This window comes from Dama dama, chromosome 14, assembly GCF_033118175.1.
Source record: "Dama dama isolate Ldn47 chromosome 14, ASM3311817v1, whole genome shotgun sequence".
NCBI lineage: Eukaryota > Metazoa > Chordata > Mammalia > Artiodactyla > Cervidae > Dama > Dama dama.
Window position 1 is genome coordinate 68,061,179 of NC_083694.1, and position 14,698 is coordinate 68,075,876.

General features: G+C 42.3%; 1 protein-coding gene across 4 annotated transcripts in view; it reads right to left on the bottom strand.

Annotated features, from left to right (window-relative positions):
* Positions 1-4,831: 4,831 nt before the first annotated feature.
* Positions 4,832-14,698, bottom strand: part of TRAF5 (TNF receptor associated factor 5) — a 43,519-nt gene continuing 33,652 nt past the window's right edge. For all 4 annotated transcript variants that reach the window (XM_061161016.1, XM_061161017.1, XM_061161018.1 and 1 more), the window contains 5 exons: positions 14,500-14,574; positions 11,525-11,617; positions 8,976-9,116; positions 7,443-7,611; positions 4,832-6,803 (listed from right to left, as the gene is read on the bottom strand). In XM_061161016.1, the coding sequence (XP_061016999.1) occupies positions 6,226-6,803; positions 7,443-7,611; positions 8,976-9,116; positions 11,525-11,617; positions 14,500-14,574 (1,056 nt within the window). In that variant the 3' untranslated portion in view covers positions 4,832-6,225. The remainder of the gene's footprint in view (positions 6,804-7,442; positions 7,612-8,975; positions 9,117-11,524; positions 11,618-14,499; positions 14,575-14,698) is intronic.

The window sequence follows — 14,698 nt, forward strand, 5'->3', positions numbered from 1 at the left end:
TTATAAGGGTGTTCCACCATGCTGAGCATCCAGGAGACATGTCACCTGAGCACTGACTATCATGTTACCTTCCCTGACAGCCCAGAGTGTGTACATCTTCTCCCCATCCAGCGCCATTACCCCTTTACTGTAGTCTGTCATTTTCTTGAAGGCATTTATCACAAGTTGTATTGTCCTATACGTATCCTGGAGCCAGAGTCTACAGTCCACGTGGAGTTATATTCAAGCAAGTGTGACTCAAACAGCCAAAGTGACTTAAACATGTAGTTTAGTCTTTTTTAAGTTAAATTTTGTTGGAGTGTGGTTGCTTTACAATGTGGTGTTCATTTCTGCTTTGCCCCTCTTTGTTAGATTTTCTTCCTCTTTGGGTCCCCGCAGAGCAATGAGGAGAGTTTGCTGTGCCGTATGGTAGGTTCTCATCGGGCTGCGCTTAGCTGTTCGGTCGTGTCTGACTCTCTGTGACCCCACGGACTGTAGCCCGCCAGGCTCCTCTGTCCTTGGGGATTCTCCAGGCAAGAATACTGGAGTGGGATGCCATGCCCTCCTCCAGGGGATTTTTCCAACCCAGGGATTGAACCCAGGTCTCTTGTAGGCAGATTCTTTACCCTCTGACCCACCAGGGAAGCCCAGGTTCTCATCAGTTATTTTATACATAGTAATGTGCATGTGTCAATCCCAATTTCCCCATTTGTCCCATCCCCCCCCCCCCCCGCCCCCTTTGTAACCATAAGTTTGTTCTCTATGTCTGTGACTCTGTTTCTGCTTTGCAAACAAGTTCATTGGTACCATTTTTCTAGATTCCACATATAAGCAATACTATACAATACTTGTTTCTCTCTTTCTGACTTACTTTACTCTGGATAACAATCTCCAGGTCCATCCACATGTCTGCAAATGGCACTGTTTGATTCCTTTTTGTGGCTAAGTAATATTCCATTGTATATATACCACATCTTATTTATCCATTCCTCTGCTGATGGACATTTGGGTTGCTTCCATGTCCTTGCTGTTGTAAGTAGTGCTGTGATGAACACTGGGGTGCATGCATGCTTTTGAATTATGGTTTTCTCCAGATAACACACCTAGAAGTGGGGTCGCTGAGTCATATGGTAGTTCTATTTTTGTTTTTTTCAGGAATCTCCATACTGTTCTCCACAGTGGTCATAACCAATTTATATTCCTGCCAACAGTGTAGGAGTGTTCCCTTTTCTCCACATCCTCTCCAGCATTTATTGTTTGTAGACTTTTTGATGATGGCCATTTTGACTGGTGTGAAGTGATACATCATTGTAGTTTTGATTTGCATTTCTCTAATAATTAGTGATGTTGAACATCTTTTCATGTGTTTGTTGGCCATCTGTACGTCTTCTTTGGTGAAATGTCTATTTAGGTCTTGTACCCACTTGATTGGGTTGTTTGTTGTTTTGATATCGAGCTGCATGAACTATTTGTATGTTTTGGAGATTAATCACTTGCCAGTTGCTTCCTTTGCAAATATTTTCTCCCATTCTGAGGGTTGTCTTTTTGTTTTATGGTTTCCTTTGCTGTGCTTTTAAGTTTAATTAAGTCCCATTTGTTAATTTTTGTTTTTATTTTCATTATTGTAGAAGGTGGATTGGAAAAGATCTTGCTATGATTTATGTCAAAGAGTGTTCTATATTTTCCTCTGAGCATTTTATAGTATCCAGCCTTATATTTTGGTCTTTAATCCATTTTGATAAACGCGTATTCTAGTCTTTAACATGGCTCTCTTGGAAGAATAAAAGCATCAGTTCCCATAGGAACTGTTCTTTCGTTTAATTCTCCCCAGTCCCACTTAAGTGGGCTGCTTTCGCTTTTCTTTATAAATTTCACCTTGGGCTCTTCCTTCAAGTGTTTTCTGCCTATTCTCTTATTTAGCATCACAGATATTCAGGATGGTCTGACAGATACATGTTTCTGGCAGTGAGTGGAGGTGGGGGAAGTAGGAGGCAAAGTCTATTGGGACAACTGGGAACATGCACACAGTGGGCATTTTGGTTCACTGCTGTGATGACCTCTAGATTATGTTTTATGAGGACAAGGACAACATCTGTTTTATTTGCAGCTAAAGTAAAATCTGACAAAAATATAACATTTGTTATAACAAAAAATAACATTTGTTTTCTGGAAAAAAAGTACAGGAAGTGAATTATAGGCAAGGAGGTATACGGCTCAGAGCAAGGGCTCCTGGAGGGTAGGAGTTGAGTGCAAGGGAGTAAGGGCTAGTTTGAGAAGGCATTTTGGAGAGGTGAGGCCAAAGTGGAATCCTAAAGAGCAAGAATCCACCAGACAATGGAGGAGGTGAGGATGGAGAAGAGTATTCTAGATAGAAATGAACACAAGCACAGACAAATGTCAAAATGGCTTAGTATGCTGTTGCTAAATGCAAGGCAGGATGGTCATGAGGTGAGGCTGGAGAGGCTGAAGCAGGTATGCAGGGCCTTGCCTGCCAGGCCAGGGAGGCTGGAGTCTTGTCCTGTGGGTGATGGAGCCACAGGGGGTGGGTGAGGTGGGGAGTCACCCTTGGATTTTCATTTTAGAGATTATTGGGTGTCAGTGTGAGTCTGGATCCAAAAGAGGCAAAAGAAAACACAGCGAGAACAGTGTGAATCAAAAACTGTAGGCCAGCAAATAGGGCAGTAGTAGACAGAAGGGACATGGAATAGCAGAAATAGTTTTAAGACATCATTTGGAGGTTCAGTTGGCACACTGGCTGGGTGACTGGATGGGGGAAGTGAGGGGAATCCACAGTGTCCAAGTTCTGCCATGGATGCTGACGTCACTCCCTGAGGGAGAACACACACGGGGAGTCATGGGTTAGTGGTGGCGGAGAGTGAGGAGACCTCCCGTTCAGTTTTGGTGAAGTGTACTTGAAGGTACCTGCGGGACTTCTGTGCTTAGATATTCAGCAGGTACTTGGACAGAGGGGTCTTCAGGGAGATGACGAGTTCAAGGATGCTGTGGAGTGCCCTGGAAGCAGCTGCTGTTCTCAGCGGAGATTTGGCCCTGCTGACATTCAGTTCTCTTCCCATCTCCCTTGGTATCTAACCTCTGACCTCTGACCTCTTCTCCAAATGCTTGGCAGGCTCCTCTTCCTTCTCCCTAAAATGTGGTGTTCCCAGGGAATTTCACCACCCAAGTCCTTTCTTGTGCATCCATCAAAGCTTTCTCTGCAGCCCAGAATTCTTATGTAAGATGAAGGCCCATGTCTGCAACCACTTTCAAGAGAAAAGAGGAAGTTGCAGCATGGACTGACTGTCCTAGGGCCCCCACAAAGGGTTTGTGGCACTCTGTCCCATTTGTGTGTGTTCAAGATAGACGCTGGGAATGACCATTTCTTGTTTCTCTGAAATCATCACATTCGGAGACCAAGTGTCAGAATTCAGATCTGCTGAGGTGTATTAGCATGTATGTATTCCACCTCCTCACCCTCCTTGAATCCTGCACGTACCTTTCTTAAGGTTGTTAAGTCCCCGTTTATGCCTGCTGTGTCATTTTCTTTTCATCAGGAACTGAATCAGGCCAAAGTGGAATAAAAATTTAAATCTTACAGAATAAAAATAACTATTCAGATCATAAAAATGGAAAAATAATTTTTGTGGATCGATTTCCTTACGACAAAATTCACAACTCTTATTTTGTGAGAAAAAAGTGCTTTTTATTATAGAATACCTTGTTCTGTGTTCACTGTTTTAATGATGAAGGGACTCTGAGCTTGTAAGCAAACCATGCCATAACTTATACTTTTTATGTAGAGAAGTTGGTTAAAACACAGAATCAGTGTTTTGATAAATTCACTTTAAAATGTTTTTCACATCAAAGGCTTAAAACTAGTCACAACAGTGTGCTCTCCCCTTCCTCAGAACACAAGGATGACTTTGGACCCGATGAGAAACATTGAAGACCAGCGCAGAGAACCACAGCATCCAGCTGTGCGGTCTAGAGAAAGACTTGCTGACTCTGCCTGAGGGGACAGGCTGACCGGCAGCTGCACCCTAGTTTACCAGCACCTGCAGGGTGGTTCTCTACCAGACTTCTTCTGCGAACTCAGGTCTTTGAATTTAACCCTTTGGGAAGATTTGTGTAGCATGAGTCTTTGGTATCTTGAAAATTTCACAGGAGAGAGGAAGAAAGTTCCAACTATTCCAGAAGCCACTGGTATAAATCATGCTGCTCCTGTGAGGTCAATCGATCAAGAGTTGTGAGGTATGTGGTCATCACTGAGTGAGCTGCTTGCCCGTACACGCTCAAGGGAGCCAGCCTAGTGTTGGCAGTGCTCAGTGGCATAACAAGAGTGAGGGCCCAGGAAAACTGGGTAGTTTTGGGTTAAGCTTAGGCTTATCAAGAGTCCAGGCTTCCCTGCTTGCTTAGGTGGTAAAGAGTCTGCCTGCAGTGCGGGAGACCCAGGTTCGATCCCTGGTTCGGGGAGATCCCCTGAAGAAGGGAATGGCAACCCACTCCAGTATTCTTGCCTAGAAAGTCCCATGGATGGGAGCCTGGCAGGCTACGGTCCATGTGGTCAGGACAAAGGTCAGGCAAAGGTCAGGCATGACTGAATGACTTCACTTCAGGCTCATCAAGAGTCAGGGCTTCCTTGGTGGCTCGGTCGCTAAAGAATCTGCCTGCCAATGCAGGAGATGCTGATTTGATCCCTGGGTCAGGAATATCCCCTGAAAAAGGAAATGGCAAGCCACTCCAGTATTTTTTGCCTGGGAAATCCCATGGACAGAGGAGCCTGACAGACTACAGTCCCTTGGATTGCAAGAGTTGGACACGACTACACTACTACCACCATGTCAAGAGTCAGAAGGACTTTGTATAGACTTGTATTTACACTTTCAGACCCATACAGATAGATACAGAGGAACATGATCTTTCCGTCCTTCACAAAGTACTCAGGACTTTGACAAAAAACATCGTAAGTTTACATAAATGCCAATTTTCATGCCAATTTATGAACTCAAAATTCTACTCAAAAGAAAAAGAGACACTCTTTTTAGCCATCAATTTCAGATGGGAGTTCTCATACCAGAGGAAATTGTAATGGTGTTCTCCCTAGGTTTTAATTCCTCTTATCCATATGACACTTTCTCCATCATATACTAAATATTGCCCATCCTCATATTAATTTACTATAACTACCAAAATACTTCTAAGCTATGTTTAAACATGTATGTATATATTATTTATTAAGTTGAATCTTTTGAAATTGCTAATATTTGATCATTTTGTTTATAAACAGTTTTTTCATGTGGTTGGACCTAATAAGATACAAACTTTAGCTGGATGGCTGTAAATCATTATATGTATACTATGCAGTGTTTTCTGCTTTACTTCAGCAGGAAGAATGAAAATACTTACTCTATTCACAAGTTCTTATGCAGCCTTGCAAAACTATTCTTGCTGACTACTGGTAAATTTCATGAAAATATTAAAAGTGTACTAGCTTCCACAATACAGTATTTAACCTAAAAAAGTTTGATCCAAACTGGGTATACTGACTTCGAAGTACACTACCTATCTACTTGGGCTTCCCTGGTGGCACAGGTTAAAAAATCTGCCTACCAAGCAGGAGACACAGGTTCAATCCCTGGGTTGGGAAGATCCCCTGGAGGAGGAAACGGCAACCCACTCCAGTATTCTTGCCTGGAGAATTCCACAAACAGAGGAGCCCAGTGGGCTATAGTCCATGGGGTCGCAAAAAGTCGGACATGACATAATGACTAAATAACAACAACAACTCATCTACTTAACTGAAACAGCCTACCCTAAAAGATAGCTTTTGTAGGCTAAGGTCAGTTCTAGAATCCACAGGCCAAATATAAAAATACCAAAGCACTTTTGACTGGAAGTTCTATTAATACATCTGTGTCCTCAAAGACATTTAATATTATAGAAGGCTGAGACCCTGAGACCCCACACTAAGCACCAGTTAAAGAGGTATGCTGCAGTCCTTACATTAAGAAAATTAACGTCTTTCAAGAGATACAAAAATATAAATAATGAGAAGATAGTCTGAGTATTTTAAGTTTCAAACTGGGACAATAAAATGTAAAAAGAAGACAGCACTTGAGAAACCTTAAAATGACTTCACACGTTAAGGACAAAAAGCCAAGTACAAATGTGTACTGAGCCCAGATCCAGTCACTACATTAACCAAAGGTTCTGGATTCAAGGAATCCTTTTATCCCCTGGAAGCAATGATTAGAGATCCTCTAGGTCACTTAAGTCCACAGCCACTTTCAAGAAGAGGGTGTCATCTTTAATGTAGGTGTTCTTGGCATTCTCCAAAGTGGAATGAGCCACAAAGCGAGGACAGCCAGAGGCGATGTTCATCTCCCCATCGGGTCTCTTAAAGCTGCTGCTGTTGGGATCGGCCTTGAAGGTCTCCATAATGTGGTTCTTTTTGCCGCTCTGGTCCAAAAGCATCAGGGTCACCCTCTGCCTGAACGGCCACTGCAACAGTGAGTCAAACTCCCCTCGCATCACCACAAAGTACAAGGACAGGTGCGTCCCTTTTCCAGACCCGTCCCCGTTCAGGTAGGCTCTGGCGCAGAGGCGGTAGCCACACCGGCTGGTGTAGAAGGGCTGGCTGAAGATGGATACTGTGTGTCCCTCCAGCGCCTCCTTCTTCTTCAGCTTGTAGTCCGTCACCTTCCAGATGAGCTTTCCGTTATAGCAGGCACTTTCCAGCAGCTTAAATCGCTCTTCGTTTTTATTCAGCTGTGCTTTATGAATATTAATGTGGGCATCATGTTTGTTAGTCTCCCCTTCCAAAACAACTGCAAAGAAAAAAAGATTCTGAAGGCCTTAAAGCTGTCTTTCAAATATGCCCAAAGTGAAATTTGGTTATCCAAAGAGAACCAATAGAATTCTGACTTCCCCAAGATGAACTGAATTCAATGTCCACCAATGTGCCATCCATATTAATAATACCGACTCCGTGATTCTCATGTCTTGGAAAGACTGGCCCCAAGAAAACCCCAATGCGTCCTCTTGAACTGAAGCTCCCTGAAGTGTAGAGAAGACCCCCTCAGCACATGTCTAGCAGACTTTTGTGGTAAGCCCCACTACATTCTAAATGGGATGCTTTTAAACAGTCAAACTTGGCTCTGCTTTTCTATACTTGAAACAATGTTCCCCACCACATCTTTCCCCTAGCCTTCTCATTGTCTACTCTCCTTAAAAAACCATCATTTCCTGTTCTTGGAATTTCCTGGCCCATCTCCACCCTGTCCTTGTTCCAGTTTCCACTCAGGGCCCTTCATCAATTTTGTTTGAGTGGCCAGAACCTCATGTTGTTCTGTTTCACAAATACCAGACTCAGCACTGTTGACCCTGGACAGCTGTGCCTTTCCATTGGCCTATTTGCTTGTTTTCGTGAACACATGCAGAAGAGAAGTAGAAAACATTAGACATACCTAGTCTTTGGTCATTGGTTTCTAGCAGGGTGATTTTCTGTTTCATTGTATCAATTGCTTCCACCAAAGGCCTCAGATCAAATTTACTTTGTTGCTGGTTAGCCATTTGTAATAACTGACGCACTTGAACTTCTAGCCAAGCCGACTTGTCAATGTGACTAGCAAGAACCTTTCAGTACAAAATGGATCATCATGTCAAAAAAACGTGAATGATTCGTTGAGATCACATTTTTCAACTCAAACATTTCACCTTGAATTAACCAATTAATGCAGTGAAAAAATGCACGGTTCAGAAGAGAGAGGATGTCAGAGAGATGAATCACCTAATACCTTCCTCCCCCTCTGCAGTATCTCAGCTCCTGTTTCAAATCTTTGAACTGTTCTTCATCTGAGTCTTACTTCTCCCTTGGATTTTTCTCCTCTTGGTTCTTTAACCTATCTTTATATTTATGTTCTCCCTGACTGTCCTCTTGCCTTATCACTTCCTTCTCCATTGCAATGCTTCTGATTCACTCCCACTCTGCGAGAGGGCAGAGAATGTGCTGGAAGAAGGCCCATCTGTTCCGGTCTGAGCACTCCAGGTGGTACTCAGCGCCCCAAGATAAGGCCTGAACATTTGGTTGCTCTCTTTAGATGAAGGGATTAAATAAAACCGTATTTCTCCTGCCCTCGGCGCCTTCACTCTTGACTGGTTTTTGTGTTAGAAAAAGGTCAGAATTAAGATAATAATAATTGATGGATTTCCATACACACACACATCCATACAGTATGTGGACAAAGTATGGAAATGATATGGCCTACATTTTCTGGTATAATCCTCAAAAAGACTGCCCATATCACATTATGAAATATTTTGCACCATAAATTTTATAATCACAATAAAGACATTATTATTTAGAAATCTCTATTTATGGTTATTTAACATTCATGATTTACAAAGTAAGTTTTGCTCTATTTTAGTGATGTTTAAAGCATTTTCTTCCCAAAGGAATTAATAGTTTCACTTTGTTGACTGCAAAATTCAGAACTACAGATGCTCTCAATAAATCTGAAATCAGGTGACTAATACTCGGTCAATAATGACAACCCTCATTGCCATAAATTGTGTAAAAGTACTGTACCAGTGTAAATGTGTACTGACATGGCTAAGTGTACTGGGTTATGTAAAAGATCTCTATTCTTAGGAAATACATCACGAAGTATGCAGGGGTAAAGGGCTATAATAGATGGCTTACTCTCAAAGGGTTCAGAAAGAACACCCAAAAAGAGAGAGAGAGACAGGGACAGGATGGGGGCTAAGGACAGGGTTGGGATGAGGAGGGGGAGACAGGATGAAGGAAGCAAATGGGACAGAACACTGTCAACGAGTGAATCTGGGTGCAGAACACATAGGTGTTCTTTGTACTATCTTAGTTTTGCACATTTGAAATTATCTCCATTTAAAAAATTAGTTTTTCCATTTAAACAATTAGTTAAAAAACTAACTGGCTGTGAAGTTAAATCTTGGTTATGAATAGAAAGGCCATTTCTCACCTGCATATTTGACAGGAAGCTTCCATTTTTGCCAAACAACTGTGCAAATTGCTTGAACTCCTTTTCGAATTTCTTTACCGTTTCCGCTAGCTGCTGGATTTTGATTTCTTTTTGTTCTAGGCTCTTATATAAGTCAGAAATCTAATAACAGGAATATGAATGAAGTCATTTAAATGCATGCAGCCAAGTTAAAATAATTTGAATATAGTTCTAGGAAAATACTACAGGTAAGAAAGTATTTTAAGGAAAAATATATACACATATTTATAGAAAATATTTACAGGTAGATTACTATATAATTCTAAGAAAATGTTTGAAGTTACTTCAAAAAAAGAGAGCGAGATCCACAGATTTCTTGCCAGCCTTTGCTGTGTGTAACCCACTTTGATGGATCATCTCATGCTAGTGACATCACTTGACTAAATTTGCTGAACTGGTTCTTGTCTTTCTTTTAGCATGCACTTACTAAACAACCAGGACTCCCTGTAGCTCAAAGGGTAAAGAATCTGCCTGCAGTGAAGGAGACCTGGGTTCGATCCCTGTGTCGGGAAGATCCTCCAGAGAAGGAAATGGCAACCCACTCCAGTATTCTTGCCTGGAGAATCCCACGGACAGGGGAGCCTGGTGAACTTCAGTCCATGGGTTGCAAAGAGTTGGACATGACTGAGCAACTAACTACTACTACTAAACAACCACAGAATTCAGATCACCACACCACATGAGATGCTGTATGCACGGTGTCAACAGTAATAGCTGCAATTTACCATCCAATTGTCATATTCATTAGCTCTTTTAATCCTCAAAGAACCCCATGGGTTGGATACGACGGTCAGCCTCATTTTATAGATAAGGAAACAGAGGCAGAGAGTTTAACCTGCCTACTCTACTGCTCGTGGTATAGTGAGTGGCAAAACACACCACCTCTCAGAGTTTGTAATCCCTTTGAGGGAAATAACTAAAAACCTCTGAGTGATCCTAGACAACCTTCTCTTACCCCTGCATCCATTCAATCAGCAGTACCTGCCAACTTTAACTCCTGACAAAACAAAACAACTCTTACAACCACTTCTCCCTGTGCCTTGTTGCAGCCTGGCCGGTCTCCCAGCTGGGCTGCTAGGATAGCTTCTCAGCCGTCATACACCGTCCCTCACACACACACGCCTGAAGGCAGCTCTGCAGGGGCTGGCCTGGCATGGGGCCTGTAGTCCACTGGACCTCCAGCAACTGGTTTGGGGCCTGGCACCAGTGGGTGCTTGATAAATATTTATTGAATGAATGAATGAACATTCCCCCCGTCTTTAGCCTTGTTTGCCTCCAAATCATACTTCATACTATGAAGTATAAACTTTCCCCTTCTGGACTATCCTCTTCCCACAACATTTTAACTGACCTTCTCTTTCTTCAAGACAGTACAGCTTGGAAAAGCCTTGAAAAGCCTTACGCACTCCCACAGGGCAACCTGCTACAGCCTCTGTACCCCAACACAGGGCACCCCCATCCCATTTGCTACGGGGACAGCGTCTTATACATCTACATTTCGGTGAGCTCTTCAAGGGTAGGTGCTGGGTCTCCCCTGACCCAGTGTCCACAGCGACTAGCCTTGTACCTGACACACGGCACATGTTTGTTGAATGAATGGATAGCTGAACGAGGCAACTGTTACGGAAAGAACTTGAGAACGGCTGGAGGCAGCATGCCTTCTACCAAAGTTACAGTTTAATCAGGCTTTCTATTTTCTCCACCATCTGACCCTGAAACTCACATACCTACTTTAACATGGAATCAGACAACATAAAATAATCTGTAGCAGTAAAACTCAGCGCCCTCTATGCAGATGGATGGTTTCCTTCCCTACCAGGGTTTTAAAAGTCTGATCCTCTGTGATGCCCTAACAAAATGATGAACTGTTGGAATAATTACTCAATAGAATCAGCATTGAATGCTGTCCACTATGAATATACCAGGGACTACGGCTGCCATTTGCACACATAATTTCACTTGATAATCACAATTCAGTGAAATAAATATGTACATATGCATTGATTAGGTTGCAAAGTTAGTAAGTTAAGACTTATTACAAAATGTATAATACCCACAGTGCCCAGAACAGATAGTCAAACGTTGTTTCAAGGTAATACTGATTTCATTTAAAAATGCCAAACACCTACTACGTTCCTACTAGGGAATAACCAAGAGGTGTGTGGATAGGCTGCAGAGAGGCAGTGTGGTGTACCCTGAGGAACACTGGACTGACAATCAGGGGACATGGGTTTGAGATTGAATTCTGCCCCTTGAAGTCATAAACACATCAAAATTTCTTTGAACTTAGTTATTTCATCTGTTGGTTGAGGAAGCTAGACCCAAAGATCTCAAAGGCACTTTCCAGTTTAATGTGCTCTAATCCTAGAAGTCTGTCTGGTCACTTAGCAGAAAAACATCTACATCCAGTAGACTTCCACTTAAAACAGAGGAGGCTATAAAAATGCCAACAAGTACAAATCCCAGTGATTCTGTTGCCTCCCTTTATATTTGAACCCTTGAATGTTTACCTGCTCCTCTAGTTGGAAGTTCTTTTCTAAAACCAGAAGCATGTGGTCCCGTAAGGCCGAACGCTCATGTTCCTGAAGGTTCCCCCGTTTATCCTTTAAGATGAAGAGAAACGTGAGTCAGGTTGTTGAAAGGCTTCCAACTTGAGGGTGGTGGCAGGATATTCTGCAAAAGCAGAACTTTAACAACTTTGCTAACTTGTCTCAAGGTGGGTTTCAGGGAAAAGGATCCCTCCCAGGCTCCTTTTACATCTTTACGATTTTTTTGGTACCCAGGAGACACGGAGAGTCAGGCCACTGTCAAAATTCTTAATGCTGCTTTCCTTCCTTGCCCTGTGCTGTGCTCAGACGTTCAGCTGCATCTGATTCTTTGCAACCCCATGGACTGTAGCCCGCCAGGCTCCTCTGTCCATGGAATTCTCCAGGCAAGAATACTGGAGTGGGTTGCCAGTTCCTCCTCCAGGGATCTTCCCACCCCAGGAATTGAACCCAAGTCCTTTTATCTCCTGTGCTGGCAGGCAGATTCATCACCACTAGTGCCACCTGGGAAGCCTTTCCTTGCTCCCGGAGTATATGATTGAGGGCTAAGTGTAGTTATTATCACCTCTCAACTATTCCCATATAAAACCTATCTCCTTGGTGGGCTACCTCCTGATCAGCCTACTGAGCACACTTCTCTACCACTTTTTATCTTGCTACCACTTGCTATTACAGGCAGAAAGTGAACCGAACTGTAGTTTCAGCCCATGAAAATTTTGTTGCCCTCAAAATAAAATTATATGTTTGCAAGAACAAATGGTTACTTTTTCCCTGATCCTTAAAATTTCATTGCAGATTGCCTCTATTACTAATAAAAGCAAATGGTATGGGTGACCCATAGACTCTAAGTAAACATTTATAATCAATTTCATTTCAGTTTAGGTTTGGCCCTCTTCCAGAGCACAACTCCCCCAGCCATCCCCAGCTCTGGTACTAAGGTAAGTCCTCGAATACAATCCAAATGGGAGCTTGAGCCTAAATGTAAAGAAGATTCCTTTCAGAACTGGAAAGCAATTCTGTGTTTCACGTGAGAGGAAGGTAAACCCCATCCTTTCTGTAGCCAAGACAACCACGGTTTGATATGTGACACATTTATGGACTCTTCACTGATTTTTTAAAAACATGTTTAAAATAGTTTTGTTTTGTTTTTTTAATAAGAGTAACATATGCTTGGGTCAAGGGCTCCTCCAGTGTCTCTGTGGTAAAGAATCCACCTGCAATGCAGGTGACACAGGAGTTGTAGGTTTGTTCCCTGGGTTGGGAAGATCCCCTGGAGGAGGACACGGCAACCCACTCCAGTATTCTTGCCTGAAGAATCCCATGGACAGAGGAGTCTGGCGAGATACAGTCCATGGGGTCACAAAGAGTTGGACAGGGCTGAAGTGACTGAGCATGCTCCGCATGCTTATGTCAAACAACACAGGAAGATGTAGAATGAAAAGTAGAAGTCCCCTTTTCTCTGTCTCCACATTCAATTCCCTAATCTCACTCACCAGAGTCAGCGAAGATATATATACATTTTCAACACAGTGAGGTCATAGTGTGAGTAATTTTTAAAATATATACCTCATGCTTTTTATCAGATGCCTAGTACTCCAAAATATGACTCTCTCTCTCTCTCTCTCTCTCTCTCTCTCTCTCTATATATATATATATATATATATATATATATATATTTCACTGTTGTGGATTTTTTTGCTAAATACAGTAGTCCCAGCTTAGTCAGAGTTTTGATAGTTGTGGTTTCAGTTACCCATGGTTAATTATGGTCCAAAAATATTAAGTAGACAATTTTAGAAAATAATTAATACTTTAAATTGTGAACTGTTCTGAGTAGCATGATGCAATCTTGTTTCTTCCTGCTCTGTCCTGCCCAGAGGTGAGTGATCCCATTGTCCAGGTATCCAAACTATACATACTACCCACCCATTAGTCACTTAGCCATCTCTGCTATCAGATTAACTGTTGCAGTTAAATGCTGTGGTCAAGTAACCCTTATTTATTCAATAATGGTCCCAAATGATGCTGGCAATTCAGATATCCTCTTGCTGTGCCTAATTTATAAATGTGTAACTTTATCTTATGTATGTTATAGGGGATATAGGGTTTGGTATTAACAATGGCAACCCACTCCAGTACTCTTGCCTGGAAAATCCCATGGATGGAGGAGCCTGGTAGGCTGCAGTCCAGGGGGAAGTGAAGAGTCAGACATGACTGAGCGACTTCACTTTCACTTTTCACTTTCATGCACTGGAGAAGGAAATGGCAACCCACTCCAGTGTTCTTGCCTGGAGAATCCCAGGGACGGGGAGCCTGGTGAGCTGCCGTCTATGGAGTCGCACAGAGTCGGACATGACTGAAGTGACTGGGCAGGCAGCATGGTTTCAGACATCCATTGAGGCTCTTGGAATCTATGCCCCATGGACAAAATGTATTTATGTGTATGTGTGTTTGTGTAGGTGTGTGATCTTTGCATACTTATGAAAGGATATCTGTGAAATAAATTCCTAGCAGTAGAACTGCAAGGTCAATGTGTCAGGTCACATTTTTATTTTCATAGATATAAGCAAACTTCAAAATGTAGGTATTATAAATTTTATGTATATATATATAAATTAATTGTTCTGTTTCTCTGGAGAACCCTAATATAATTGTCAGTCTTTTTTTCTCTATTCCATATATAGTTATTATAAAATATTGGTCATGTTCCCTTTGTGCATTATATATATACTTTTAGCTTATTTATTTTATACATAGTAGTTTGTATCCCTTAATTCCCTACTCCCATCTTCACTCTCCCCACTGGTAACCACTAGTTAATTGCCAGTCTTACAGTTTCACAGACACTGAATGTCCTGTACCCTGAATGGAATCAGAGTAAAATGAACTCGACAAATGAATGATACGGCAGAAGGCAGACAGACACAATTACTCCATACCTTTACAGTACAGCCATAGTGCTTAAAAGGACAGTCTTGTTCAGCTTCAGGACACATGGCCAGGTGTTCATCCACCTGTGAAATAGACAGTCTCAGGCTGTAGAAATGCATCCTGACTCCCTAGCTACCTGGTATAACTGCAGTCAGCAGGGAGCCAAGGGTGGCTTGGGGAGAAGACAGGAAACAGAAGGAAAAAACG